The sequence below is a fragment of the Bos indicus genome, chromosome 13 (assembly GCF_029378745.1).
Source record: "Bos indicus isolate NIAB-ARS_2022 breed Sahiwal x Tharparkar chromosome 13, NIAB-ARS_B.indTharparkar_mat_pri_1.0, whole genome shotgun sequence".
Taxonomy (NCBI): domain Eukaryota; kingdom Metazoa; phylum Chordata; class Mammalia; order Artiodactyla; family Bovidae; genus Bos; species Bos indicus.
Window position 1 is genome coordinate 35,095,869 of NC_091772.1, and position 26,804 is coordinate 35,122,672.

At 50.0% G+C, this 26,804-nt stretch overlaps 1 protein-coding gene across 6 annotated transcripts in view; it reads right to left on the reverse strand.

Moving 5' to 3' along the window:
- JCAD (junctional cadherin 5 associated) overlaps nt 1-26,804 on the reverse strand; it is a 78,433-nt gene that overhangs the window by 11,345 nt on the left and 40,284 nt on the right. For 3 of the 6 annotated variants that reach the window (XM_070800960.1, XM_070800959.1, XM_019973163.2), the window contains exons 1-3: nt 25,907-26,026; nt 14,864-14,971; nt 11,296-11,637 (exon numbers count right to left, since the gene is read on the reverse strand). In XM_070800960.1, coding sequence (XP_070657061.1) covers nt 11,296-11,579 — 284 coding nt within the window. In that variant the 5' untranslated portion in view covers nt 11,580-11,637; nt 14,864-14,971; nt 25,907-26,026. Of the gene's footprint in view, nt 1-11,295; nt 11,638-14,863; nt 14,972-25,906; nt 26,031-26,804 lie in introns of those variants that run through there. The other 3 variants (XM_070800957.1, XM_019973162.2, XM_070800958.1) reach the window with 3 other exon arrangements.

Below are 26,804 nucleotides of genomic sequence, written 5' to 3' on the forward strand. Positions count from 1 at the left end.
CCTTGGCTCTAGCAGAGCAGAGTTCCCACACCACTGTGATGGTGGGAGCCACCCAGGGGGCTCATTAACTACACACATTACCAAGTCCCTGCCCCCAAAGTTCTGATTCAGTAGGTCTGGGTTAGGGTCTGGGTGTTTCCCTGGTGGCTCAGATGGTAAAGAATCCGCCTGCCACGCGGGAGACCCGGGTTTGATCACTGGGTCGGGAAGGTCCCCTAGAGGAGGAAATGGCAACCCACTCCAGCATTCTTGCCTGGAGAATTCCAAGGACAGTAGAGCCTGGTGGGCTACAGTTTATGGGGTCGCAAAGAGTTGGACACGACTGAGAGGCTAACACGTCTATTTTAAGCAAGCTGTCAGGGGCATCTTTTCTTCAGGGCGATGGGGGAAACACCGCTCGGACTGACTTTTGAGACTGACAGAGGAAGTGGGGTCTTGCTCGTGGGCAGAGCTCTCTGCCAGGCAAGGAAGGGCAGCACCGGCAACAGCCGAGGATTGCCGACCCCAGGCTGCCGTCCACCGCCTGACTGTGCATTGAAATTTCCTTGTGAGCCATTAAATAATACTACGACCCAGGTCCCTCCCACCCCAGATGGGGGATTTAATCTGTTTAGCCAGGAGCCTGGTACCTCCTTGAATGACTCTAACACACACCCTGAGTTGAGAATCACCCTTGTAATGGAGCCGAAGAAACAGCCTGAAGAACCCTGGCACACTGTGCAGAAATGTTAAGCTGCTGACCACAGGGAGCAGAGACTAGGGCTGTAACCCAGAAAACCCACTGGGCAGAGGGAAGCCTGGGGCACTCCATGAGCTCGATTGGCCACGGGCTAATCCAGAAAGGGTTCAACTTTTCTTGAAACCAGAAAAGGTTTCAAGCAGCTAACAGTGCTACTTGCTTTTCACATTATAGAAGGAATATGCATTCTGTCATTTTCTGCCACCTATCAACGCATAAAGCAATTATCCTTCCGTTAAAAATAAGTAAATAAATAAAAATAAAAGTAATATGTAATTTATTGCTGAAAATTTGGAAAAATACAGAAAAGAGTAGAAATCAAAAGTCACTGGCAGTCCTTCTACCCAGAGGTACTCACTGTGATTCACAGCTTCTAGTGTTTGTGTGACGACGTGGGCTTTTCAAACGGCCTTAGTGTCACTCTACTGGGATCTGGCTTTACGTGAATGTTTCCCAACAACTGTGTCACAAATGCCAGCTGACGCTCACACAGCGGCGACAGCCCTCCAGATCCTCACTAAGTGCCCTCCTAACTCCTCCAAGCTCCGCCAGCACCCCTCTGAGGTAGGAGGAAATAGGCGCAGAGAGGTTCAACGACTCTCTCAGTCACACAGCTTGTAGGTGGTGGGAGAAGAGTTCAAACCCAACGAAGGTGACCATAAAGCCCATCAGCCACCGCGTTCTACTTCTACCAGCATAATGACAGATTCCTCAGCTGCACAGTTTCAGTGGGAGAACAGTCTCTCATGAGTCATGCTTTATTTAACCGTCACCCTGCTGTTGGACATCCGTGCTCTTGTTGTTCAGTTGCTAAGTCGTGTCCGACTCTTTCGCAACCCTAAGGACTGTAGCCCACCAGGCTCCTCTGTCCATGGGACTTCCCAGGCAGGAATACTAGTGTGGGTTGCCGTTTCCTTCTCTTGGGAATCTTCCTGGACCAGAGTTCAAACCCACGCCTCCTGCATTGGGAGGTGGATTCTTTTTTTACCACTGAGCCACCAGGAAGGCGTGGATATCTGTGTCTCTTAGTTCTAAAACACTTAGGAGAAATGCTATTCGCCATCACTAATCGTGTGTCAGCCTCTGAAGAATCAATCCTGAGAGAAGGCATCAGCAGGTCAGGGGATCAGGTTCTCCCTGCTGTGCGATCTGCCCGCAGGTTGGAGCAGAGCTGGTCCTGCTGGACTGTGCCCGCATCTGATCATCAGGGCTCATTTGTTTCTGCACTAGAGAAATGAAAGCAATCTCCCATTGGTCTCCATTTGCATTTCTGTGATTACTAGTGAGGATTACTGTTTTATGCACTTAGGTGCCATTAGACCACACTTTGTGGTTTGGAATGATTTCTATGCCACAGTCCACTTTCCAGTTGACAGGATGGTACAGAAAACAGGGAGGATGCCCACCCCCTGCAGCCACAGAAGGTGACAGCCTGGGGACAAGGCACTGTGGGCTATGGGCTGAAGGTGGGACCCCCACCCCAACCCCTGCAACACACAGGCAGAAAGAAGGGCTGTTCTACAGGAGCTAGATGGTAAACAAATGGTAAAAAGTTATTATTATTAATGACAGTATTAAAATACTGTCATTTTTATTTTGGAATTCATTTCTTTGCCTTAAAAAGTGAAGGCAGCTTCTCACATCCTGCATCCCGCCCCCTGCCCCCCAGTAACTTCAGCAGCCACTTAGTAAAGCTGAGTCATGGATTGAAAAAGCAGAAAATGCCTGAAATGGATTGGAGGTAAAGCGTTTGCCAGAACCGCCTAACTGCTTCTGCATTTACTGCACACACACAGCGCAAGCTGTCTTAACCCTGCCCACAGCTGAAGGTCAAGTTCTTTGTTGCCTTTGTCGTCATCACAGGGTGTTTGGGGGCATTTAGGTTTTGAGGACTGACAGAGCCTTCCTCGGGTTGGGTTCTATGAGGACTGGTCCCTGTGGAAGCTGCCTCACTGGCCTCCGCGTGCATCGCCCCCACCCTCACCCTCAGCTGAGCCAGCACAGGGCATCCAGAGCTCAGAAGCTAATGTTCCTGTCCTTAGGGACACCCTCTGGCTGCCTGTCCCGAGTCTGATACTGACAGTGAACCATGGTGCATCTACTGGTTTCAGGGTCTTAGACTCTGTGCCAAGTCCAAGGGCAAGACTCAAAAGTGAGGCTTCATAAGATGCTACAATCATTGCAAAGCTAATTAAGAGAGTAAAACAAACCACCCGGAGTGTGTGGTCGATGCCCAGAGTGGGAATCTCCTTTCTCGCCTGGTCTATAGCTGACGGTGAGTGGGCTTCACCCTCCACACCTACTGACTGGCTCCTTTCAGACCCCTGAACGTTTGCGGCCCCTGGCTTCACAGAAGAGACCTTGCTGTCTGGCTTTTGCTCACTTGGTCAACAGACATTCCAGTTTCCCTGTAAATGCATGATCTGTTAAATACCAAGAGGGGCTGAAATCCCAAGGTGCGGTCTTCCCACGTTTGGGCCACGAGCACAACTGGAGACTAACAAAGGACGACAGAAACAGGACAAGCACGCAAACAGGCTGCAGCTACCTGCACCAGGAAGGGGGTCAGTTTCCTTCCTGCTGAAAATTGCGACATCACCTTAACTTCATCCAAGTTGCCATGTGTAATTAATCAAGATGGCCAAGCATTCTGGGCTAAACTTTTTTTTTCCATTTGCACCATACACCAAAATCCCAGTTTAAGGAAAACACAGGGCCACTTGGAGAACTTTAAATAACCTATTTTAACAAGTATACATGACACAGAAAACTATAAAGTGATTAGTTCACCATCATCTAGAGTGCACCTAGTTTGTTAGTCATTCAGTCATATCCGACTCTTTTTTGACCCTGTGAACTGTAGCCTGCCAGGTTCCTCTGTCCATGGGATTCTCCAGGCAAGAATACTGGAGCGGGTTGCTATGCCCTCCTCCAGGGGATCTTCCCCACCCAAGGATTGAACCTGGGTCTCTTGCATTGCAGGCAGATTCTTTACAGTCTGAGCCACCAGGGAAGCCCCAAATTTACATTCACAAACATTAACAATGGGACATTCCACAAAAACATGCTGAACACATTCAAACAGGGTGGGAAAAAGATAAGGAAGCCAAGTGGAGTGTGTGAGCCCAAATAAATAGTGTCAGTGAGGTTAGGGAGACAAGCAGGGTCTTTGTGCAGAATTCCTGGGAGAAGAGGTCAGAGAGAAGACAGAAGCTACACTTGCGAGCAGCTCCCTGATCTATCAGCAGTGTCATGTTGATGACAAAACCACTGATACAGGGTGTTTAGAAAACCTCTGAAACAGGAACATGCGGCAAACAACATGTCTACTGGAAAAAAGGCATATCTATTTGCTGAAGGTATAAAAGCTGGTGATGAAAAACATGAGACCTGTCTGTTCACATGACATTTGCCATGGCAACAGAAAATCCCACCATCCTTTTAGAAAGGAAAGCCTACTTAGAAGGGCAGCAACGCCATGACTTTTAACCATGGTTCCACCCATGGCAGGACTATCCCTTCCATGGTCCCTAGACCATGGAATTGACACAGCACAGGCAGTGTCACCCGGGCACGACACAGCGCAGCTGGGTGCCCGCTGCCCCATGGGTCAGGGGAGACACCCTCCTTCCTCCACCAACAAAATCCTGAAGTGGGTCCCCAGGGGGCCTCTGGAGTCTTGTCTTCCCTGTAAAGATCAGGGTGGAGGGAGAAGGCCCCACTGAAGAGGTTTCCGGTCCAGTGACTTCTTCCCATCAGCAGGGCCCCAATCTAGCAGCTGCCAGCACCACCCATCATCACCTTGAAACAGGGCCACGTCCTTCAGAAGCCACACCCTCCTCCAGGTGGGTGGAGTCTGAGCATAAATGTAGCATGTCTCACTTAAAGAAACCCCCACCCCTTAAAGGAGAAGCTCTCTACTTCTGGATTGGCAGGGGCACTAGGGCATCTCTTTCGAGTGACTCGGAGTTATCAGTCCAGTGTTAGGTGTTTCTGGGGTGGGGTCAGCCATCTCATGCTACAGAACTTGCTCTTAACACTCTCTGGCTTGGAAGCCTGAAACTTTACTTTTCAGCCAATTGTGGTATATTCAACATATTACAACTGGGTGAATGGCCCTCTGACTCAGAGTAATAGACTAATTTTGGAAAAGGGAGCTATAAGGTCAAGAGGAGATCATGACAGAGGTTAAGAGGATAGCACAAATTAAAATCCATCAGAAAGGATAAAGCTGGTCTGGGAACATATTGCATGAAGATCACTATGCAGCCAAGTTCAATGTGAACAAGAATTGCTAGTTGCACTGGCATAGATATAACTAGGAGACACACAGCTGCTGGGCCACATGACTAGCAAACCGTTAGGCCTGCTTTTCACAGTGTCCTGATGAAGTGAAAAGTGAAAGTGAAAGTCGCTCAGTCCTGTCTGACTCTTTGCCACTCCATGGACTGTAGCCCACCAGGCTCCTCTGTCCATGGAATTCTCCAGGCCAGAATACTGGAGTGGGTAGCCGTTCCCTTCTCCAGGGGATCTCCCCAACCCAGGGATAGAACCCAGGTCTCCTGCATTGCAGGCGGATTCTTACCATCTGAGCCTTGAGGGAAGCCGCTATGTCATGCTAAGTAAGTGCAAATGATTCCAGCTGAGATCAAGGAGCAGGGAGACTATTTCAGGAGGTTACTGTTTGATTATCTTTTTTTAAATACACACACTGAACAATGGAAATAGGAAGCATTATGAATGACTGGACTGATGAATGATGCTAACTTTAGCATATGGGGGGTGGGGGTAGGGTAGCAAGACAGTCTAGAGCACTCACTGCACACAGGTGACCAAGCAGATCCACCTGGGAAACCTGCCTGCTGACACTGGAGACGGAAGGCTCTGAGTCTGGGTCCCCCATGTGGGGGTCTGAATAACCGAGCCTGAGTCCAGTTCTACAGAGATGGGTTCAGAATGGGCAGCCTCCTGGGGAGGTGATGGTGCCAGGGGCCAGCCTGCTCTGCTGCACAACCATGAAATCAGACGTTGCTGGAAGTGGACACAGATTCCTCCTGTGGGGGCCGGCGGCTTTCCACATCATCGCTGGGGTAGGACTTCAAGAGCCTTTTGATGCTTTGAGGTCTGGCAACCCACTCCAGTGTTCTTGCCTGGAGAATGCCAAGGACGGGGGAGCCTGGTGGGCTGCCGTCCATGGGGTCGCACAGAGTCGGACACGACTGAAGCGACTTAGCAGCAGCAGCAGCAGCAGCAAAGACCTAAGTCAGAGGCCCTGCCCCAGGAGGGAGGGGTGTTTGGGGTCATTACCTGCTTTTTATAAATCACTCCCCAGAGCTGTAGTTCTGGGATCCATGAGAGCCCCCCTCCCCTCCCAGATGTGGAGCCCACCCGCCATCCCCAGTGACTGGGCAGCTGCCCCCACACTTACTCCAGGTGATCTGGCGCCTTCTGATGGGTTTCCAGGCTTCAGGGAGAAAGGGCTCAAAACAGAGAAGAGTGGGATGAGAAGATGGTGCCTGTGGTCAGGCTACCGGGAAACTTGCAGCCAGTCCCCAGAGAGTGCTGCCCACCGGCAACAGGGCTGTGAACCACAGGGCAGCTGCCCAGGGCCGAGGGGACCACCCACGATGATGCCACCAGAGAGCAGGGTGGCCAACTTGCCAGGAGTGTGTGTGCATCTTGACGAGGGGGACCTGGCTTTGTCACCAGTATCCTCAGCAACACGCTTCACCCCCTCTGGCCTCAGACTCCTCGTTGCTATCGAGTGGGTGTTCCTAACGTCTTCCTCCTCAAGTGTGTTGGGAGGGATTCATGAGATAATACATGTTACATGATTGGCAGAGAGTATACTAATCCCTTGTTTTCAGCTATTAGTACTATCTGAACCCAATTAATATCAATTCTCAGTGGAGTAGGATCCATTTCAAATCTCTTGCCTCACATCGTCCAAGGAAGAGGGTGAGGGCCACGCAGGAAAGAGAGAAAGAGTGAGTGTTTGTCTTTGCGCAGGCTTATTTTAGACTGAGATTGTCCCCTCCTCAGCTGTGATCAATGGGCCTTCACAATACCAGGAAGCCACGATGTCCTGACTGTCATAACAAGACCCTGCCCCTCTGGCCGGTCTCTAAGGGAGGATCCATAACCATGATGTCCAGTCATCCAGTGTTTAGTTTATTCAAACAAAGCAGGAAGAGCAAGCTGGGACCCAGTAAACCAGTAAGTAAGGCAGATTACTCCAGGAGTTTCCTATTTTCTCTGTAATAAGTATATATCCTTATGGATACGGGCTTCCCATATCCATATGGGAAAAGAATCTGCCTGCAATACAGGAGACCTGGTTTTGATTCATGGGTTGGGAAGATCCCCTGGAGAAGGGAATGGCTACCCACTCCAGTATTCCTTACTAGAGAATTCCATGGACAGAGGATCCTGGCGAGCTACAGTCCATGGCGTTGCAAAGAGTTGGACACAGCTGAGCGACTAACGCACTTATGGATATATATGGGCGTTTCTTAGCTTGTTAATTAAACTAGTTCTCTAGTTAAAGAAGAAACTCATCACCAACAAGTCTCCTCTTGGTGGTAACGTGGCTCTTAGACAAATGGAGCTCCAGGCTGCACTTCTGTCTTCCCACTAATTCTGGAAGCACCCCACCCTCCCATCACTGTTTTCTCTGAAGTCTTCCTGGTAATTTTGAAACACCCGTTCACACTGTTCTTCCTGAAATCTCATGTTCAAACAGTCCAACCTGCTTCTTCTTGGGAAAACACGGTGACAGAAGGGCAACACGGGAATGTGTGCAGAGAGGACCAGCGTCCAGGCTTCTGGAAGCTTACACTGCTGACGAACAAGAACGAAGTGCCCCAGGAGAAGAGTTTACAACAAGGCAGTGGGGAAACAGAAGGTCCGAATCCTCACGTGTGCGGCTGAGACACCAGCTCACACAACTCTTACCTTGCTCGGTGAAGAGGTCAAATTAACAAGGCCTAGCACTTAGGAAATGAAGCAAGGAGATGAAACAAGACCAGTGATGTTTGTGGAAGTGTCATTCTGTACAGAGAAAGAGATACATGGAACCAGATGTTAAACTCGAGACATCCCTTTTTAGGAAAGCCATTATAAGCAAGATGGGATTTGAGAGAAGCTTAAAAAGCCTCCAAAAAGGAACTGTTTACTGAGTCCAGTAGCACCACCTAGAACGATGTTCACTGAGCAGATGGAAGCCTCCCCAGACCCCACATCAGAGACCCTCCCAGACTGCGGAGTCTCTAATCAGTCACGACTGTGCTGATGACAGCAGATAATTACAAGCGAGTCTCACGGTTAACTAGCACAAACTTCAGCTGGGATTTCTGGGGTAAGCAGAGAACAGCGTATTATGCTACAAGGTTCAGATTCAAACCTCTGCTATGTTACGTTATTTTACAGCTTCCTTCAATTATAACATTTGAAAGGGAACACGGTAAGGAAACAGAATGCCTGATAACAGTGCTTTACAAGTTTCACAGGAGCAAGCTGCTCTGTGTCCCCGCTTTTATTTTCCTTAAGCATTTTCCTGATACAACCAGCTCATACGTGAGAAACTCTAAGGCGATGGTACTTATCAGTCTTATCATCCTCCTCCCTCAGGAATCCTGAAGTTCCAGCCACGCCCCAGACGACAGCGATGGTACCCCCACCCGTGTGGCCTGGCATCACTGCCCAGCTCTGGTCTGGGAGCACAGATGTGGTCCTTGTGCAGCTCCCTAGACAGGAAGGGGCGCGGCCGTGCTGGGGAGCTGATCCCCCACCTGCGAGCATCGGGAGAGGATGAGGAAGTGAGGGTGGTCCAGCCCGGGGACGGCCCCGCCAGCGAGGGTGCGGCCAGGTCCACCGTCTCTGGAGCCAGAGCCTGGCTTCCCTCCACGGAAGCACTGAGCGAGTGGCCCTTACAGAGTCACTGACATTCCCTGGGCTCCGCGCTCTTGGCTATAATGACATTGCTAATGTGCCTGCCTCTCTGCCAGCCTGCCAGAATAAAATAAAACAGCCCAGTCCCCTTCTGGCCCCTGTGGCCTTCCAGGCCACCCCCGGGAGGTCCACGGGGTGCTGAGGGACACAGTGCAGGACCTCACGAGAAACCGCAGGTGGGGAGTCCTCATGATGCCTTCAGGTCACCCTGATGCCCAGGAGTTGGGTAGCACCTCCTGGGCCCCATCGCCTGACCCCTCCCCGACCAGACCCAGAGGCCAGGCCAGTGGGGTCACTGTGAGGACCAGTGACTGAAGGCTGGGATGTGGCCAAGCACCACTGATCCATCCAGATTCAGAATTCCCAGGAGCCAGAGAATTTGGCTTCACAGGTTGAAGCCTTAACTATTTATTTATTTTCCCTCAGAGCACATTTCTCCTGAAAGGGAAAAATAACTCTCCTCCTGCCTACCTTTCCGTTTGCCTCTTGTTTCCAGCTCTCTAATGGCCGCTGAAAAAGAAAATGTCTTTTCATTTCAACCCAGGAAGCCAAGCAGCAGGTTTCTGAGGTGCTGGGCGTTGGCATGGGTCTTTGCCAACATGTGTGCCCTGTCTCTCTCTACCCTACAAGACAACCTTCAACCCCAAAGCTCAACACCTCCCAAGTTAACCAGCCGACCTCAGAACTGGGAGGGAATGGTCGGATCTGTCAGAACTCTATGGACTGACAAAGCTGTGCCAGCGACGCTCTCAAACCAGCTGAGCCCCTCATTCAAGACAGGAGGAAAGGCACCCGAGGGTTGGACAGAGGCTGGGCTACAGGGCCTTGCAGTGCTCAGGCCCCATGATTACAGGGGCCTGGGGAGTCCTGGGCAGGCTGTGGACGGGGCGGGGGTCTCACTGCCCTCAGAGAATCCTAAAGGGGATTCTGTTTCCCCCACCACCCAGGACCCAACCCTGATCTCTGATTCAGCCCTTCCGGACTGAGAGGACCCCACATATGGCACATTCATGGGGATAACATGACCACCATCTTTTCACCTCATTAGAAACTGAGCCTTCGGCTCCTCGATGGCTGTCATGAGGCCGGAAGGATGAACTGAATCTCGGGGCTTATCCTGAGCACCCCGTGTGTGCAACACTGGAGTGAGCTCTGTGGGACACATGGGGCAGGGGGGTAGGGTGCAACCTCGGCACCCCGAAATCCAGGGTGGGAGGTACAGGTACACTCTGCAGAGAACCAGAAGCCCAGGAGGCAGAGTAACACCCAGCATTTGTGTGGTAGAAGCGAAGGCTGTCCTGACCCTCGGCCCATGCACCCACAAGCCCCCTCTTCCAAAGTCCATGGTGGGCAGGCTTTTCAGGGACTATGGCTGCCAAGACCAGGGCCCCAGGCAACAGTAGACACAACTGCAAGTTCTGAAGGACACGGTTAAACAGAAGCAGCTTCGAGTCCTTCTCCATCCCTCCTGAACCCGCCCCATCGCTGACAACACTAGCCCTCCCTGAAGAGGTGGGTCTGGGTAGTAATGCAAACCTGTGTCTGCTCCATGGGGCATGAAGAGGCGCCCTCCCCTTGGGGAGTACTCCATGACCAAGGGGTTGACTGCTCTGACTTGGAAAAGCAAGACCCCTCCCCTTTTTGCCTGAAGTCTGTCAACCAACAAGAAAGATTCTCCCTGTGGACAGACGGGTGACTTGAAACCATAAGAGGCCATTCATCCCCTTTGGACTTGACTCACTGTCCTGTTTGCGTGTTGGTTTGTTGCCTTAAACACAGGCCTCTGCTTCCACTTGTAGACAGAGGCCACCCTCCTGCCTAAGCCTAGTGTCCACGTAGCATTAAAGACAAACACAGCTTTAGGAAGCGATGACAAACGTTCCTACAGGTTAAAACTGCTGGCTGCGGGCTGCAGGGTTTGTAGTGAGCTGCCCAGATTCCCTCCTATTTACCTCCCTCCCCATCCCCCGGCCAGTCCACCCTCTTTTTCAGCTGTAAAAAAACACCCACAGATGCAGCTGTATTGAGGTGAGATGCTCACCTCAGGGCCCATGAGTGTTGGGAAAAGGTGGGTTAGAGGCCAGTGGAATGACATGAATATGAGAGAAGAGAGGATTTGCTTTTGCCCAAGTGGAGGGGAGCACAGGCATCTCACAATCCTGTAATGTACAAGATATTGGAACGCATCTGTATTTCAGGTACGTACAGGTGTTTCAACTCTGTCAGGTATTGGAACATGTCAACAAGGAGCCTGGATGTGCTTGGAGTGTGTGCCTGACACGAACTGGCCTTTCTAGAGTTTTTAAATGATTCCTGGCTGAGGAGACAGGATGCGACTATGAGGGAATAAGGAGGCTGAGGATTAAAATGCTGCGTTGGCAGGAGAGAATCCGCTCACTCGTCACTGTGTGCTGAAGGCTTCACACACCCGACCCAGCACTGGGTGCCACCGAGCATCCCAGATGCTCCAGGGAAGATGCAGCCTTGCCACTCAGTTCCCCTCCCTCCCAGGCCCTGGCCACACAGAGGCGGTGGCCAGGATGCACGCGTACACCTGCTACCAGACCCCCGGGCCAAGGAAGCTGGCGGGTCCTGGTGGAGCTTACCCGGCCTCAGAAATCCTGGCAGCGGCAGCAGTGCTGGGGCGCTCCCCGTGGCCCCGTGGCCCGAGGCGGCGGCTCTCAGGGTCGCTCAGGAGGCCCGTCCCCGGAGAGGCCTTGCCCCGGGGGAGGGCGGCGGGGCCATCATCGCAACCGTTCAGCAGGCCGGGGCCCGCGGGCACCGTGGTCCTTGCAGGTTGGCGCCGCTCGCCATCATCCTCGTGCGGGGCTGGCAGCTTCCTCGACAGCTTGTAGCCGTGGGAAATCAGCAGGTCTTCGACACTGTACATAGTGCTCTGGCTGCATCAAAGCACCACCGCTGGGACCGTCGTGGTGGCAGGGCCCACACTGTGGGGATAAGGAGAGTGTCTTGTGAGCTGTGGACAATGCCCTCAGGGCTCCTGTACCTCCTCCCTCCCAGACCCTGACCATATGGCACCCTGGTCATGGTGCCTGCAGAGAAAGAGAAGAGGAGGGGGCTTCTTCATCTCACTCAGACAGAGGGTGGAGGCAGGAGGGCTGCCTTCCCGGGGTTGGGTGAGATGGTCCCTTCTGGACCAGAGAGGGAGCATTTGATCTTGGATTCCACAGAGCCAGGATGGGGCACTGACTCTGGGGACCCCTCCCCAGATGGCCACCACTTGCAGGAGAGTCCAGAACAGCATTTAAGCCACGGAATGACGACCAGTGTCCCCCGCCCCAGACCTCTAAAGACAACACACACAGGAGAAAGGTAAAAATAAAGAGACTCGGAAGCCGCAATTACTATTCCACGCTGCTAAAAAGAGAAACCCCCAGCGGCCAGCTCCATCTTATTATCTTTCCTGCTTTCATCTCGCAGACACACCTTTTGCTCCAAAAGGGCAAGGCAAGATCTTTAATCAACCCAGGGTTATAATGCACTTCGGAGGAAGCAATCTGGGTGGGTAATGAGCCACCGAAAATAGATCTTAAGTCTTTCAGCTCATAATGAGAAATGCTAACCAAGCCTACACAGCCCGTGCACTACACAATTCCAAACTTCTTCCCATACCGAACTCTAAAGAATCAGATTTCTCTCCAGTTTATCTTGGGGAGACAGTCTGCATCTCTGAGCCCAGGGTGTCCACATCCGAGTCCTACCAGGGTGCATGAATTCAACAGCAGCAACGATTCAAAAACACTCGGTCCTAAGACAATGGTGCCAGCCAAGAATGAAAGTGAACAGGGAACCTACATGAAAGCGCCTGTGTGCACAGAGGTGGGGCTGCTGCGTTTATTTTCACAAGGGAGCATCTCCTCTCCCAAGACCTCCTGTTGCTAACGGGGTGGTAGGCAGTTTGGTCAGTCCTGCCGCTGCCTCCCCAGGGGCCACGAGGCGGGCCTGGGTGAGCAGCACAGGAGAGGCGGGCCTGGAAGAACACGGCTGCTCCAGCCCCTCTTGGCTGCTGGACGGAAATAGCAACTATCAGCAGCAGCAGCCCCTGCAAACAATAGCCAGGAAATGCCTGCCCCCGCGTGCAGGTGAAAGGGGGGCCCCTGTGCTTCCTGCCAGTGGGGCCTCTCCCCGGGGCTCATCACAGGATCCTGCTGACTGTGCCGGTCCTCGGCACACACTGGGCTCCAGCAGCAGCCAAGTTGCTGCCGGCATGGAGAGGGCAGGAAGGATCAGGCTCTGGAAGCCTGTGGTTCTCCATCAGGTCCCCACGTTATGGAAAACCCACACGCTCCTGCAGGGACTGTAGTAGAAGAAGTATCTCCGCAGCACCTCGGCTAGTCCCGGTGCTGCGCTCCAGCTCCACGTCTTCTAGGGGCTGGCACAAGACAGACAGAGAAATGGCAGGACCAGAGGGGCGAGCATTTGTTCTGAGTCCACTGTCCTGATCCCCAGGCTGGGCCTGCAGAGGACAGGGACCCCATCACAAACCCAGGATGTGTTTGTGGAAACATCGAGACATCTGCGGGAACATCGAGGCAAGCTCTGCTTCGTTCAATGCTACGCCCCCAGCATCCGGCATATAGTACGTGCTCAATAAATCACTGTCAAATGAAGGCACAGTGGGAGAAAGTGATGTTTGAGCTAGGTTTTGAAGAATGATTAGGAGCTCACTGAATAAACTGCACGTGCACATGTGTATGAGATGGGGAATTAACATTTAAAATAGATTCAGGGTACAATCATCCCGGGGGAAAGAAATGACACGGCAACAGAATCCTGCAGGTGAGACTGTGGGTTCCCAGACTCCGTGTCACACATACAGTTGGCACCATGGTCAGAGTTCAGGTCTGAGGACACTCAGCTCCTTTCTGTTACTACATCAGGCTCTTTAAAAGCAAAGCTAAGTTCATAGCACCCTAGCTGGCCACCCATTACACAGAGGAGCAGGCCAGCATCAATGACAGAATCCACTATGAGGGTGGTAAGAAGCAATGACCTTCCAGAAAAACGCCAGAGGGTCACTGTCCTCCTGGGGATAGGCGAGCTGGTCCATGCTGCCTCTGTCTGCAAGGTAAGTACACTTTGCAAACCCTTAAACAGTACAACAGATCAGGCCCAGCCATGAATATCTTTCGTACAAACTCGTAAGAACTGTCCTTGACCCTACAGGTCTGAGGTCAAATGTATATTGATGTAGGGGGACTCTTTTAACTTGGTCTCGTGGAAGCCAGCAGCCTGTGGGGGGCAGGAGGATGAAGCACACCAGCTTCAGCACTTGGGGTGCAGGCCCCACGAGAGGGGATGACCCACAGCACAGGCCCCATGACCCAGATGAGGGGTGCCCCCAATCCCCAGAGGACTCCTTCCTTTGGCTGACACCCGCCACCTTGTGGACCCTAGCTCAGAGCCTGGCTTCTACTTCATTTCCAGCCCCATGTCAAACATCGTCGCTCCCAGCAGACAGACTTCTCAACAGCCTCATGGACCATCCAGTCCTTTTTGTATTCAGCATCCTTCCTGTAATATCCTTCCCTACCATGGATGGACCAGCGCATCTCTAACACATCAGTCCCACGGCCACCAGGAGGTCATGCCAAGGACCTGAGGAGGAGGGGAGTCCTTTCAAAGCCCCCGCCCAGCCCTGAGGCAGCAGCCTTCCAAATCAAAGGTATTCGAGGCCACCCCCCACCCACCACCCAAAGGGCTGCTATTCAGAGAAGCACACAACAAAATTGGACCTAAGTGTAAATTATTAGAACATGGTATTTCACAACTTGGAAAGGTGTGTGTGTATGATGGGCCCTTGTGGCACTGACACCCGGGTCATCATAAATCTGAGGGTAAACTTTTCAGTCAGGCCTCTGTATACGGGGTCCCTCCGTATGCATATCTGAGGTTCCTCGGCCACAGGTTCAACCAAACCTTGGCCAGGCTGGCTCATACCCTGTAAGCAGGTGCTTACTGAAAAGAATCTGGCCCCGCACAAATCAAACCCAAGTTGTTCAAGGGCCACTCGAGTTAAAACAGCACGGGCTTGGCATGAGCCCTTTCATCCCCAGGTGGTGCTGACACCAGCCCCAGCTGTGGTCCTGGGAGCAAGTCATTGGCTGCACCAAACCTCAGTTTTCCAATCTGCAAAATGGCAGGGGCACTCACATCTGTCTTCCCAGACTGTTCCAAGGGCCACACGGTGTTGTTCAGTTGCCAAGTGGTGTCCGACTCTTTGCGATCCCAGGGACTGAAGCACGCCAGGCTTCCCAAGGGCTATGTAAGTACACGTAAAAGCGTAAATCACACACAATCTGAGATAGCATTTATCACGCAGCAATGGCGGGTCCATCTCTGAAGGGCTGCCTGTCCTCATGGAAAGCTTTCACCGTAGTTACTCGCTGTGACCGCTGGACCGTTCCCTGATTCCTCATGGATCACTTGGCCTGTGACTTGATTCCCAAAATCAAGCCCACTTTCTATCTCCCAGATTCCTGTCTTCCAGGAAGGGGTACTTCTGCCACCATCTGAGTCACCGAGGACAGCAAACATTATTTCACAGAGTCCAGAACATGCACACGCACGTTCCGAGGGCTTGGGACACACCGGGCACTTACACTATAATGATGAACGAGACCCACTCTTTGCTCTTGAGAGGTTTACTGCAGCGACAGCAGGAGAGCAGGCCAGGGAAACACGGCACAGGCGTGTGTTAGTGACGGGAGCGTGCCTGCTCCCCACAGTGTCAGCACTGCGATGGGGACAAGGACAGGAGGAGAACACGGGACCCTCACCCAGTCTCAGGGAGTCAGGACGGCCTCTAGAAGAGCGTGTCAAAGCCAAACAAGCCCTTCAGGGCGAAGCTGTGCTGTGAGGTCACCCTGTAAGGATGCTTCTCCAGTCAGTTCACATAAGAAATGTCTTCCTTTGCTACTTTGTCACCTTGCATCAAATACTCAGAGTGGAACATCTAAGAAGAGCGGTCCAGGCAGTGCTCGTGCCCAGATATGTTCTCAGAGACAGAATCCTGAGAACACAAGGACCAGAGACTAAGGAGCCCACTTACAGTAACTCATTCATTCTATGACTAAATGCAGGGCAGACAATTAAGATAAGGATACACATGTTGGGCTGTCCTAGTGGCTTGGCAGTAAAGAATCTGTCTGCCAATGCAGGAGACACGCATTCGATCCCTGGTCTAGGAAGATCCCATGTGCCTTGGAACAATTAAGCCTGTGCGCCACGTCTATTGAGCCTGTGGTTAGAGGCTGGGAGCCACGACTACTGAAGCCCACACACCCTGGAGCCTGTGCTCTGCAACAAGAGAAGCCACCGCAATGAAAAGCCTGCACACCACAATGAAGAGTAGTCCCCACTCACCATAATTAGAGAAAAGCCCTCACGGCAGTGAAGACCAGCAGAGCCAAAAAGAAATAAAATTATTAAAAACAAAAATTCTCATGTTAACAGAACAGTCCATCAAGGCCTGTAGTGAGGAGTTCCTGGCTGGGAGAGTCTTAAGTGGAGGTCAAGGCAATGAATTTGCAAATTCTATTGTTTTTACAGCAACCCACTGAAGGTGTGCACACATATTTACCCTCACATCCTGAGGGGCACTGTAATATTTTCTATTCTATTTCACTTTTGAAAAATGCTGGTTACTACACACTAAATTTGATGTCACAGTAATTGATCAGAACCCAGCGTTTGGAAAGCACTAATGGAGAAATCAATCCTGTGCTGGTCAGGATGCTGGACTAGATGACCCCTGAAATTCTGTCCAGTTCAACGATCTCATCAATCGATGAGAAATTCCTTAACAAGTTCCTTGCTTTGTTCTCAACAGCAAAATACAGCTGTTCTATCTGATCAAAAATTTCCTTTCCAAGAAAAGCCACAGCAACTAAGTGAAGCTGCTTTCCTATTCTTAAGAGCATAAGATGAAAAGAAAGAACTCTCCTGAAGGGAACATCCTGGCTCCTGCTTCCTTCCTCTACCTGTGATCCACCTGGGGCTTGAGACCCGAGGCCTCAGAACACAACACCACTGGTTGACAGATAAAGCCAGCATCGTGGAAGGCGCCAAGGAACCCTCAGGATGAACGGTACCTACAGTACTGCTGCTTTTATTCTCTTTTTGGTTTGAAAGAGCCAGGAAGCAGACTTTTGTCTCTTTTGAGTCCACTACGGCTCTTTTCATCTTTTCCTAGACTGTTCTCTGCCCCATATATTCCTGGAGTAAGCCCATCATTTCAAAGACAAAACAGAGAAAGCAGTTTAAAAACCCTACCACCCTAATAAAAAGCCTGACAGTCTGGCAGAAGGGACATGTGTCCTGGTGGGTCTCCTTCCCTGGGTGGCGTGTGTTCAGCTGTTTCTTCTCATCTCAGGCGGAACCTGCCTGCAGACCTTCTCCCACCTGATCTGAGTGAAAACGGAGCAGATCAGTGTGCTTTCTTGATAGAAAGGCTTCCTTCTATCAAGCTTCTGCTTGGAAGATGGCTGTTACCAAGGGGCTTAACTTCCAAGCCTCAGTTTTCTAAATGGATCGGCCACTTATGCTAAAGACAAGTATGTGGTATCTAGTAGCTATTAGGATGTCAGGCTGGTAATTCCTACTGGACTTGGTGGCATTGCTCGATGATACCAAAGAGAAACCCGGGCCCAACCTGGGCTTCCCAAGTGGCTCAGTGATAAAGAACCTGCCTGCTAATGCAGGAGACACAAGAGACGTGGGTTCGATCTCTGGGTTGGGAAGATCCCCCAGAGAAGGAAATGGCAACCCATTCCAATATTCTTGCCTGGGAAATCCCCTGGACAGAGGAGCCTGATGGGACACAGTCCATAGAGTCGCAAAGAGTTGGATACAACTTAGCGACTAAACAACAACAGATCAGGACCCCCGGCTCAGAGAACGTCTCACCTGGTTATACAACTTGAGTTGAGCGACTCAGTCATTCAATGAAAGCAAATTCTGTAGACAGTGTACAGAAAGAAGGCAAACTGGATTTACAACAAGTCTCTTTTTATAGGAGAAAACTTTTGTGCTCAGTGTATAACAACACTCCAAAAGACAGTTAAGCGAAATGCAAACTTTAGCTTTTTCCCCTCTGTTCTGTTATGAAAATGCATGCTTACAAGCGTCAAAACTAACATAACGGAAGAAACAGTGACGGAAACAAACACGAGGAACACGGAGCTGGGTGAGAAGTCTGCGTTCAGCCTACAGTTCTCTTGTTCACCTCGACAGGACTGGTTTAAATTAGATTAAAGTCACGAGAGGAGACCCAAAGAGAAATGCTTATGGCACGCGGGCTCTAAGTTAGGTGGTTTAAAGGGGAACCCAGGGAGAGGAATCACGAATGCTGAACAGCCGAGCTTCCTAGGCTGGGTTTTTTTCTATTGATTCATTACATCACTAGATTTATAGTCGATCACTTTTTTCCCCCTTGAGGATGCTTGGGATAAGTGGTAAGATGCTCAAACGCCCTCCAGGAGATGTGTAATGAATTCACCAAGAACATCTTCCAATTCGTGGTTAATTTATACCCCCCACCCAGCCACTACCCTCATTAACTCTCCCTATACACAGAGAAGGAAGAGCCTGTTCTCTAAGCTCAGAATAGCAGCACACGAGAGATAACAACATCATCCATCCGCCGAGCATCTGTGATGTGCCAGCCACTCTGCTGGCTGCCTGGCACTCTTTATTTTCCACTCCCAGGAACCGTCCTGCTGTAGATATGAACGTCTCCATTTTACAGACAAGAAAACCGAGGCTGAGAGTCCAAGGTTACAGTGTATAGGCGCAGATTCAAGGGTCAAACCAAGGTCTGTCTAGCTTCAAAGCTCATGCTACTATTTTAGGCTCTAAATTTCCTTCCTTAATAGCAACAAAAGTTTCCCAGTTTACCAAATAATGCATAAAATATAAATAAGAAAGGATAGAAGGCGTGGTGGCATGAAGATGAAATACAATAATAAAAATGAGAAAACTCCTTTATTCTCTTGGGCTAGGATGGCTCTGTGAGGTGACCCTTGCGGCATGCACACACACAAGGCTGATGCTTCACTTCACTGCAGTGTCTTGATGGCGATACTAACACTGACTTCTAAACACGCAAATAACATGATTCATTCACAAATACACCACGTGATGCTCTGTGACCTTCAGCAGACCTCTTCAATTATCTGGAGTTCCAGGCTCTCCATCAGGGACCTGGAGTTCTCATGAAACCTGCTGTGTGAAGCTGAAAAGCAGACAAACTACATCTATGAGAAATGGGAGGGGAACTTGTAACTTTTGTAAAAAACTAAGTTCTCAGAGAAAAAAATTATCTACATAGTAATTGCCACTGTTCTCTGCAGTGTTAATACAATCTGGACTTGAATTAGTAGACTGTGGGAAACCACCGAGGGGTCTGGGCAGATAAAGGAAAGGTGTTTTACAGTGACTCTGGCAGGAGAGCGAAGGAGTAATGCGGGCAGAACAGGACAGATGTGTGGACAAATAGTCACAAGTCCCTTCTGTTGTAATGTGCATGGGTGGATGGGAGGGCGGGAGATAAGAAAAAAGAAAACTAATGAGTGTAACTTCCCAGGGAAGAAGTACAGTGAAGTTTGGTCTTGGTGACTAAAGTAATCGTCCTCTTGTTATGAGAAACACAGAAATCGGAAACAACACTCAGTTGGAGATGATGACGGGTCATTTGATTTTGATTTAACCAACTTATTCCTGCAAAGTTTTTTTGTACCCAGATCATTCTCCAATGGCTTTTCATCAGAATTCTTGTTCTTTCCAGAGAACCCAAATGAGACCACAGTAAGCCATCTTCCAGTGTGGTGGGCTTCTAAGTTCTGTCCTTATCAGCTGTATCCTTTCTATTCAGGTTGAAAGGATTCTGATAACAGCTCATAGCATTTGGGCATGGACTGGAATTGTCTACCCCCTCGCGGTAGGGATGAATTTCCATTCCACCACAGTGGCTTAATACACAACTGCTGTAGGAACTGAGCCTAAGACAATGCCTAGGAGAACCTATGGGGTTCAGTCTTCTTCCCAAAAAGTGAATTAAGAAGGCTGAACTAGAGGATCTTCTGGGTCCTTCCCGCTCTAGAGACGGCCCCCCTCTCTGGCCTCTTCTCCCCTGCGATGAGTAGCATGCATTTCTCAGTCAGTTAGCTCGGTGGAGAGAATACAGCTTGTGGCCATGACACAGAATAAAGCTAACTGGGTCACAGGAAGCTAGACCCTCTGACCTTGGCCTGGTTAGCAGCACCCATACAGAGGCCAGCCCAGAAAGCAGAGCTAAGAGGCCACACAGTGAGAGGAGGGGGAGGTGGCGAGGGCCAGGGGAGTCCAGCACCCAGCATCGCCCACCCCAGGAGACCTGGAGCGCAGCCACGCCCACTGACTGCAACTTGCTTTGCACCAGGTTTGCAGGCCCTGGGCTCTGAAGACATGGAGATACAGAAGAAGCCCCCATCAACACCCTCCCCTGTGAACCTTCTAAGCTGGGAGGCGTTACTGAAGTCACAGGCGCCTTCATCACTAGGGGTCGAGCCTCGCAAATGAATGTTATCTACACAGACTCCACTGCCCGCTCCCTTCCCATCTGTAAAAATATGTTTTCTTTTCATATTGGCGCTTCTCAGGCTCCTCAAGACAGGGAAATGAAACAAAATATTAATAAACTCACGAAATCGACCAGCACTTTTCTTCCTTTTAAACATCTGCCCAGAACTACAAACTAAGAAAGAGACAAATACTCAATTAAAAATATCAAACAAATGTTCACCCTCACCTGAGATAAAAGATATGCAAATTAAACCCAAAAGCCACTATCCACTTCTCACATTACTGAAGTTTCTAGAAAGCAATAGCTTTTGTTGAGGGCATGGTGAATGAGCTGTCAGGGTTCTCCCATTCGTGAGTGTATGAGTGGGGTTGGTGGGGGGAATAGGTCTGTATGTAAACGGCTATTTCCTTTCTTAAAAATGATTAATGCTATAAAATCTTTAAAAATCTGAAACCCTATAGACTAATAATCCCACGTCTTGGGATCCAACCTAATGAAATAATCAGAGATACATACTAAGTTTTATATAAGGATACTTACCCAAGTTTTAATTATGATAATAATTTTTTAAAAAGCTAGATTAAACAGTCATTTAAGGGATGGCTAAAAAATTCTGGTACCTCCATGTGGAAGATTATAATATGCACACATGTGTATAAAATGATGTTTTTAGATATTGAATGGTACAGGGAGAAAATGCTCATGGCACCATGTTAAATAATAAAGACAGGATACAAAAGCCTAGATTCAGTGTATATAATACCAATTCCATGTAAATACACACAAATACAGTATGGGGAGAAACACCAAGAGGAAACATACCAAAATAGCAGCAGTGATACTGGATTCTAAGTTTTTTAAATGCCCTTATTTATACTTTCCTGTATTTATAATATTCAGTCATGAAATATATTAGATCGAACCATACGAAGCTGCCATTTTACAGGTAAAAAGTGGTCAAGTAGTGGCATTTTCTTATACTTACTATTTCATCATCGGGGGGGAAAAAGAACTTAACAAAAAGCTACATATAGGAAAGATTAAGAGAAAATATCTTCAAAAACATATTGCATATTTCAAGACTCAATGAGAATAAGAGAGACACAGGAGAGAAGAATAAATGAAAAGTAAATTACATAAGGTTTGAAGAGTTTAGGATATGGTATTTATGTCTTATCTGCTACCAAGAGATACTTAATTTGAATCTAGCAGGCTTAAAATCCCAACCTGCTGATAAAACTGAATACAGGATCCCAAGTAGCATTCTAAAGGTCCTGATGAGACATTGGTACTAGAAAACCTAAGGCTTCTCTCTTGTATTCATTGACATTCCACCCTTAAGATGCAATTAGTCCTTCAAATTGTTGGCAGTTGACTATAAATATTTCTCCAACTGACAATTTTTCGGTCTAAAGTTGTGATTAACATACAACAAAGTACTTTCTTTAAACAAGAGGTAAATAGCCAAGATACAAAACAAACCAGACTGAGGCAGGCTGCTAATTGATGCACAGATTTTTAATACTCTCTACAGCTTTTTTTGTTTTCTTGGATGGCAGAGTCATGGATTTTATTATGAGCAATAGGATTGCCATTTCCCTTTCCAGTCTTATTAATTAAATAAAGACAGTGTCGTCACCACACCACAGAGGGATGACCACTTCTGCCAGGGCCCTCAAGTGGTCACAATCTCCTAAGACATAAAAAGCATATTGAATCTGTGAAGTTGTGGTTTTAGTGGGGCAGCCATCTCGGAGTTAAGTTTCTTTAAGGTGGCAAAAACAAAACAAACAAACAAACGAAACAAAAAAAGAGAAGGAAATCTTGGGTCTAAGATCAAGAGTTTCCTGGAAAGCTAACCTTGCTGGGTTGGGTTGGTATTAAGGCACTGATTCAAAAAGAGAAGAAAGTACAGAGCCAAACACCATGGACCTCATTTTTTTTTTGGTAAATATTACCTTTTTAAACTTCTTTATCTCTTCCCCTACCAACTGTATGAACACACACACACATTTCACACATATACACTCACACACACTCACGCTCTCCTGCCTTCTTTCACCTCTAAATTCTATCACACAATTACTGCTTTGGAGACCTCAACCATTTTTAAGAGACTCTAAGTATCTCATTAACGTTTCTGAAAGATTAGCAGTCATTAAGAAAAGAGGACTGAAATTGGGTAACATTTTCTAAATCTTCTGGAATTGTTGACTATCTGCAAAAACAACTGTAAAACTTATAATAGGTTAGAATTAAATTCCACTATCATCACAGATGTCAAATTCCACACGTAAAGATTTCTAAAATAATCTCTTAAACTTACAACACACTAGTTTTGCTTTTAAATATCTTTAGAATAGAACACCCAAGGTTTTATAAAAATGTCAAAGTTTAAGCAAACCTGTATAATTCTTACATTATTCATTTTCTAATTATGAAAGTCATATAATATTATTCCAGAAGTAAACACTGAAAAATTCAGTGTTTAACTAGAAAGTAAAAGTTGCCTCAAACTCCACTGTGTCAAGAAATAACCATCTGGTTTCTATTTTTCCAACTAGTCTTACTATGTATAGTTGCTTTCTCTCACTCCCTTTTTCCCCCTCTCCTCTTTGAAATATTTATCTTGGTGTCTTCATAATAGTATCTAAATTCTTATATTTCCATACAGAAAAAACGCAAGCTGAATAGGCAACTCCAGAGAGATAACCAGAAAGCAACAAACCACAAGGCTATTTAGTGGTCTGAAAAAATAAGGTTTTGTCATTTCGGCCAGGCTGTTCTCAACTATATTATCTATAGACAGTTTCTGGGAAATATATTTGGTCAAAGAAAGTTAAGGTAAAAAGTCAAATTTTAAACAAAATACCGCAAACTCAAATCAAGGTAATTGAGGTTTTAGCATCTGGGCGGTTCCTGTATTCAGTGACATGAAAGGTTTAAAGGCTGTATCAAAGCATTGGAGACTTCTCAGCCTCCTGGCTTTAGCAACTGAGTGCCCCTCAGCATTCCTGAAGTCGGCCAGCCTTCATAACAAAGACCAATAGCAAAGTTTCAGTGAATGAGATAACCCTTGCCATCCAAAAGGTGAAAAACATCTGCTGAAAAACCAAATGAACTTCAGTGATGGGTTCAGCGATCGGCCTGGAGGATTTCAGAGACATGGTCTTTGCCTCTGGAAAGAAAAACCACAACAGAACACTTGTCTCAATCCCACGCTCTGTGTTCTAAACTCTCTTTAGATCAATTAGCATGAAGTCCCGCCAAGCTCATTATTAGAAAAACTCTGGGCTCCTACAGCCCCATGGTGTTAACTGTCCTCCAAACTCCAGAGCTCTGCAGCAAGGACAATGAGGACTTGATGGGGGTGCAGACTCCTTGGGTTTTCTTTGCTGATAGCCATTTCTAGAACTTATTTTTAAACTGCATTAAAAAAATTAAGACTCCAAGCATCTTTTCAAAGATTTTTTAATTGAAAAACTGGTCCTTATTTATTCTCCTGTGTACCTCCAATCTCCAGTTACCTTTTATAGCTAAAATTTTACAGCCAAATGTTTCTGGAATCTGTGACTTACTCAGATGCCTTATTAGATAACTGTGATTAGCTGTCAAGACCTCCAGAGCTTGTGGACACCCTGGCATCTTAAGTTATGTTCTAAGGAGGTAAAAAGAATGTTTTTTTCTTTCTGGCACAGGCTTCCTCCACCCACCCAATCCCCCTAAATCTCTTGGGCCTGCCAAGGGCCTGACCTTCCGATCTCTGCAGCAGAGGGTGAAGTTTGGCGGGAGGAAGGCCCAGTAGATGAAGGCCTCTGTTCAACAAATATTTGCTCACCCCTCCAGTGGGAGGGGAACCATTTTCTATAAGCTGCTTGCCTTGAGTAACACTTGGAGCCCTTCAGGAGGCTTGTTCAGCTGGTGGCCTAGAATTAGACACCTAATATCAAGGTAAACATAAAGTCCAAACCCACAGAACATTATGGAAAACCAAACCAATTTACCACACTTCCCAGGTCACATCAAAGCCAACACAAGTTCCTGGAAATAGAATCTGCGTGAAACTTCAAAAAAAACTTTTCACTCGCCTCTGCCTTGCTGGATGGTCTTAGTCCAGTTATCTTAAATTCTAAAACTACCTGACCTAGGATGACACTCCCCTGAAGTTTTGCCCACTCAAACTACTGAGTCTGCAATTTTTGTCCACGCATTTCTGGCTGCCTGAGTCCCCGTTCCACTCCCCCTCCCATCTTCCAACCCTCCACTCAAACCCCCATACCCTCCCCACCCCCACCCCGCCTCTACTTGCAAATCTGAAAAGACAAAACAGCCAGGGAAGGCAGAAAACCTCCTAGTTGTGTGGTCCTCACCGCTCCACCCTCTCCCCAAGACAGGCCAGGCGACCAGATCTGGGGAGGGAGATGCTGAAGGGGGTGGGACGGGGACGCAGGGGATGGGAGACTGGGTGGCAGGGTGTGGGTGTGGGCGGTTGGGGGTGGGGACCTGCCTAAGCTAATTCCCCAAAGTCCTCTCTCCTAGAGAGTGAGGATGAGCAAGAGCTAGGGCGTAACCAGGTGGCGCGGGCATAAAGTTCCCGGGTTTTTTTTTTTTTTTCTTCAGTAGTGGAATCACAGCTTCTTTTTCAAACCCCTAGAAGAATCCGGGGCGCCAGTGACAGGGGGCCAAAGCGGCGCTCTCAGCTGTAAGTGCTGAGGTCTTGCGGTCGGGTCTTCTAGGAAATCCCTGGTTTTCGGGGTGAACTGATGGCGACTTGGGGTGTGGACACGCAGGGTGAGCGCGGAGACCCAGGACCGGCGGGCGGGCTCCGGATCCCAGAAGTGGGCTTATTAACGGATTTACAGCGCTCTCAGGCGGGGCTCTTTCCTTTCTCCCACCCTGTTTTCCTTTTTCTCTCTTTGGCTTCAGCGCCAGCCGCCTAGGGGAGGGCCGGGCCGCCGCGCGCACGGCTAGGAGGCAGCGGCGATTAGCACCCTAATCCCGGCCCTGACCCCAAGGCGGTGGGCGCGCGGGCCGGGCGGAGACGGGGCGGGGCGGGGGCGCGGCCGCCGGCTCCCAACGTCCCGCGGGCAGGTCCCAGCAGCCGCGGGTGGGGGCAGGCAGGAGGGGCGCCAGTGGGAACTGGGGGCGGCGGCTGTCAGTTCCCCGCGGTGGAGATGCCCGCGAAGTCGGAGGGCGCAGGCGAAGAAGCGGGTGGGCTGGACCCGGGCGGTGGCCCGGACGCGGGAGCTGGGCAGCGACCCCCGCCTCCCGACCCCCCGCAGCCCCGACCCAGCGTGGAGGGGCAAGGCGAGCGCCAACGCCAGCCGCGGCCCTCGGCGCCGACAGGTTAACGCGAGCCCGGGGCCGGTCACCTGAGGACGGGGACTCATCCCCCCCACCCTAGCAGAGGGGCGCCCCCGACCCGAGGCTGCGGGGCTGGGGGCCGCGCCGGGGGCTCTGGACTGGGTGCGGACATCCCCCCCGGCGCTGGGGAGGGCGCCGACCCGACCCACGTCCGGGCTGGAGAAGTTGGGGGGCGAACGCGGGAGGCTGGGGCGAGGCCCACGGGGCGCCGAGGGAGCGGACCAGATGGACGAAGGGAGTCAGGAGGGGCGACAGACGCCGGGACTTACCGAGCGGCTCCCTCATGCTGCCCTGCGCTGCCGCCGCCGCTCGGGCCGGCCGGGGAACAGCGCGACCCACCCCGCTCGCAGCCTCTGCGGCCGAGCATGCCCGGAGCCGCCGCCGCCGCCGCCCCGCTCTCCGCGGCCCCGCCCATCACCCCGCCCTCCGCGACCCAGCATCCCGCCCATAGCCCCGCCCCCGCGGCCTCGCGATCCCCGCCCCACCCATCGCTCCACCCCTCGCGCTCCGCCCCGCCCCGTCCGACGAGCGGCCTCCAGGCTCTGCTCTTGGGCCGGAGGGCGGCACCCGGGGAGGGGGCGGACCGGTAGCCAAAGGCACAGGCCTACTCCGGCCCCGCCTACGGCACAGGTGAATTGGTCATCTTTTCCTCTTTCCAGTCTCTTGGGTTTGGGCAGCTTCAACGCTGTACGAATGTCCACACACACGTATGCATACGTACACTGCCACACAGAGATGCATACAGCCACACACAGACACACACACACACACTTTCACAAAAACATACACGTAGGGAAGGTGTGAAGAGCAGAAGACAGTGACAACAGCTTAGTGCTTGGAATCTCCTTTAAAAGCAGACGGCTGAGTATCTAAGCTAGAGGCTTGGGGAGCCTTTACAGGTCAGCTACTCAATCCTGTCTCTTGGTAGATGAGGAAACGGGAAGCCAGGAGAAGGCAGAGGTCAGACAGATTGAACACATACTGCTCCCGGCCTCTCCACCTCCCTCACAGCCGCGATCAGACTGCTGCCAGGTCTGCTCAAGGGCAAAAGTCCTTGCACTTTGGAGGGCAGAGAAAAGACAAAATGTTCAACTGCTGATGAGTCATGGAGAGGGCGATGGTATTGGCTAAGTCAGCCGCCGGTCACTGCAGAAGGATAACCTTTCA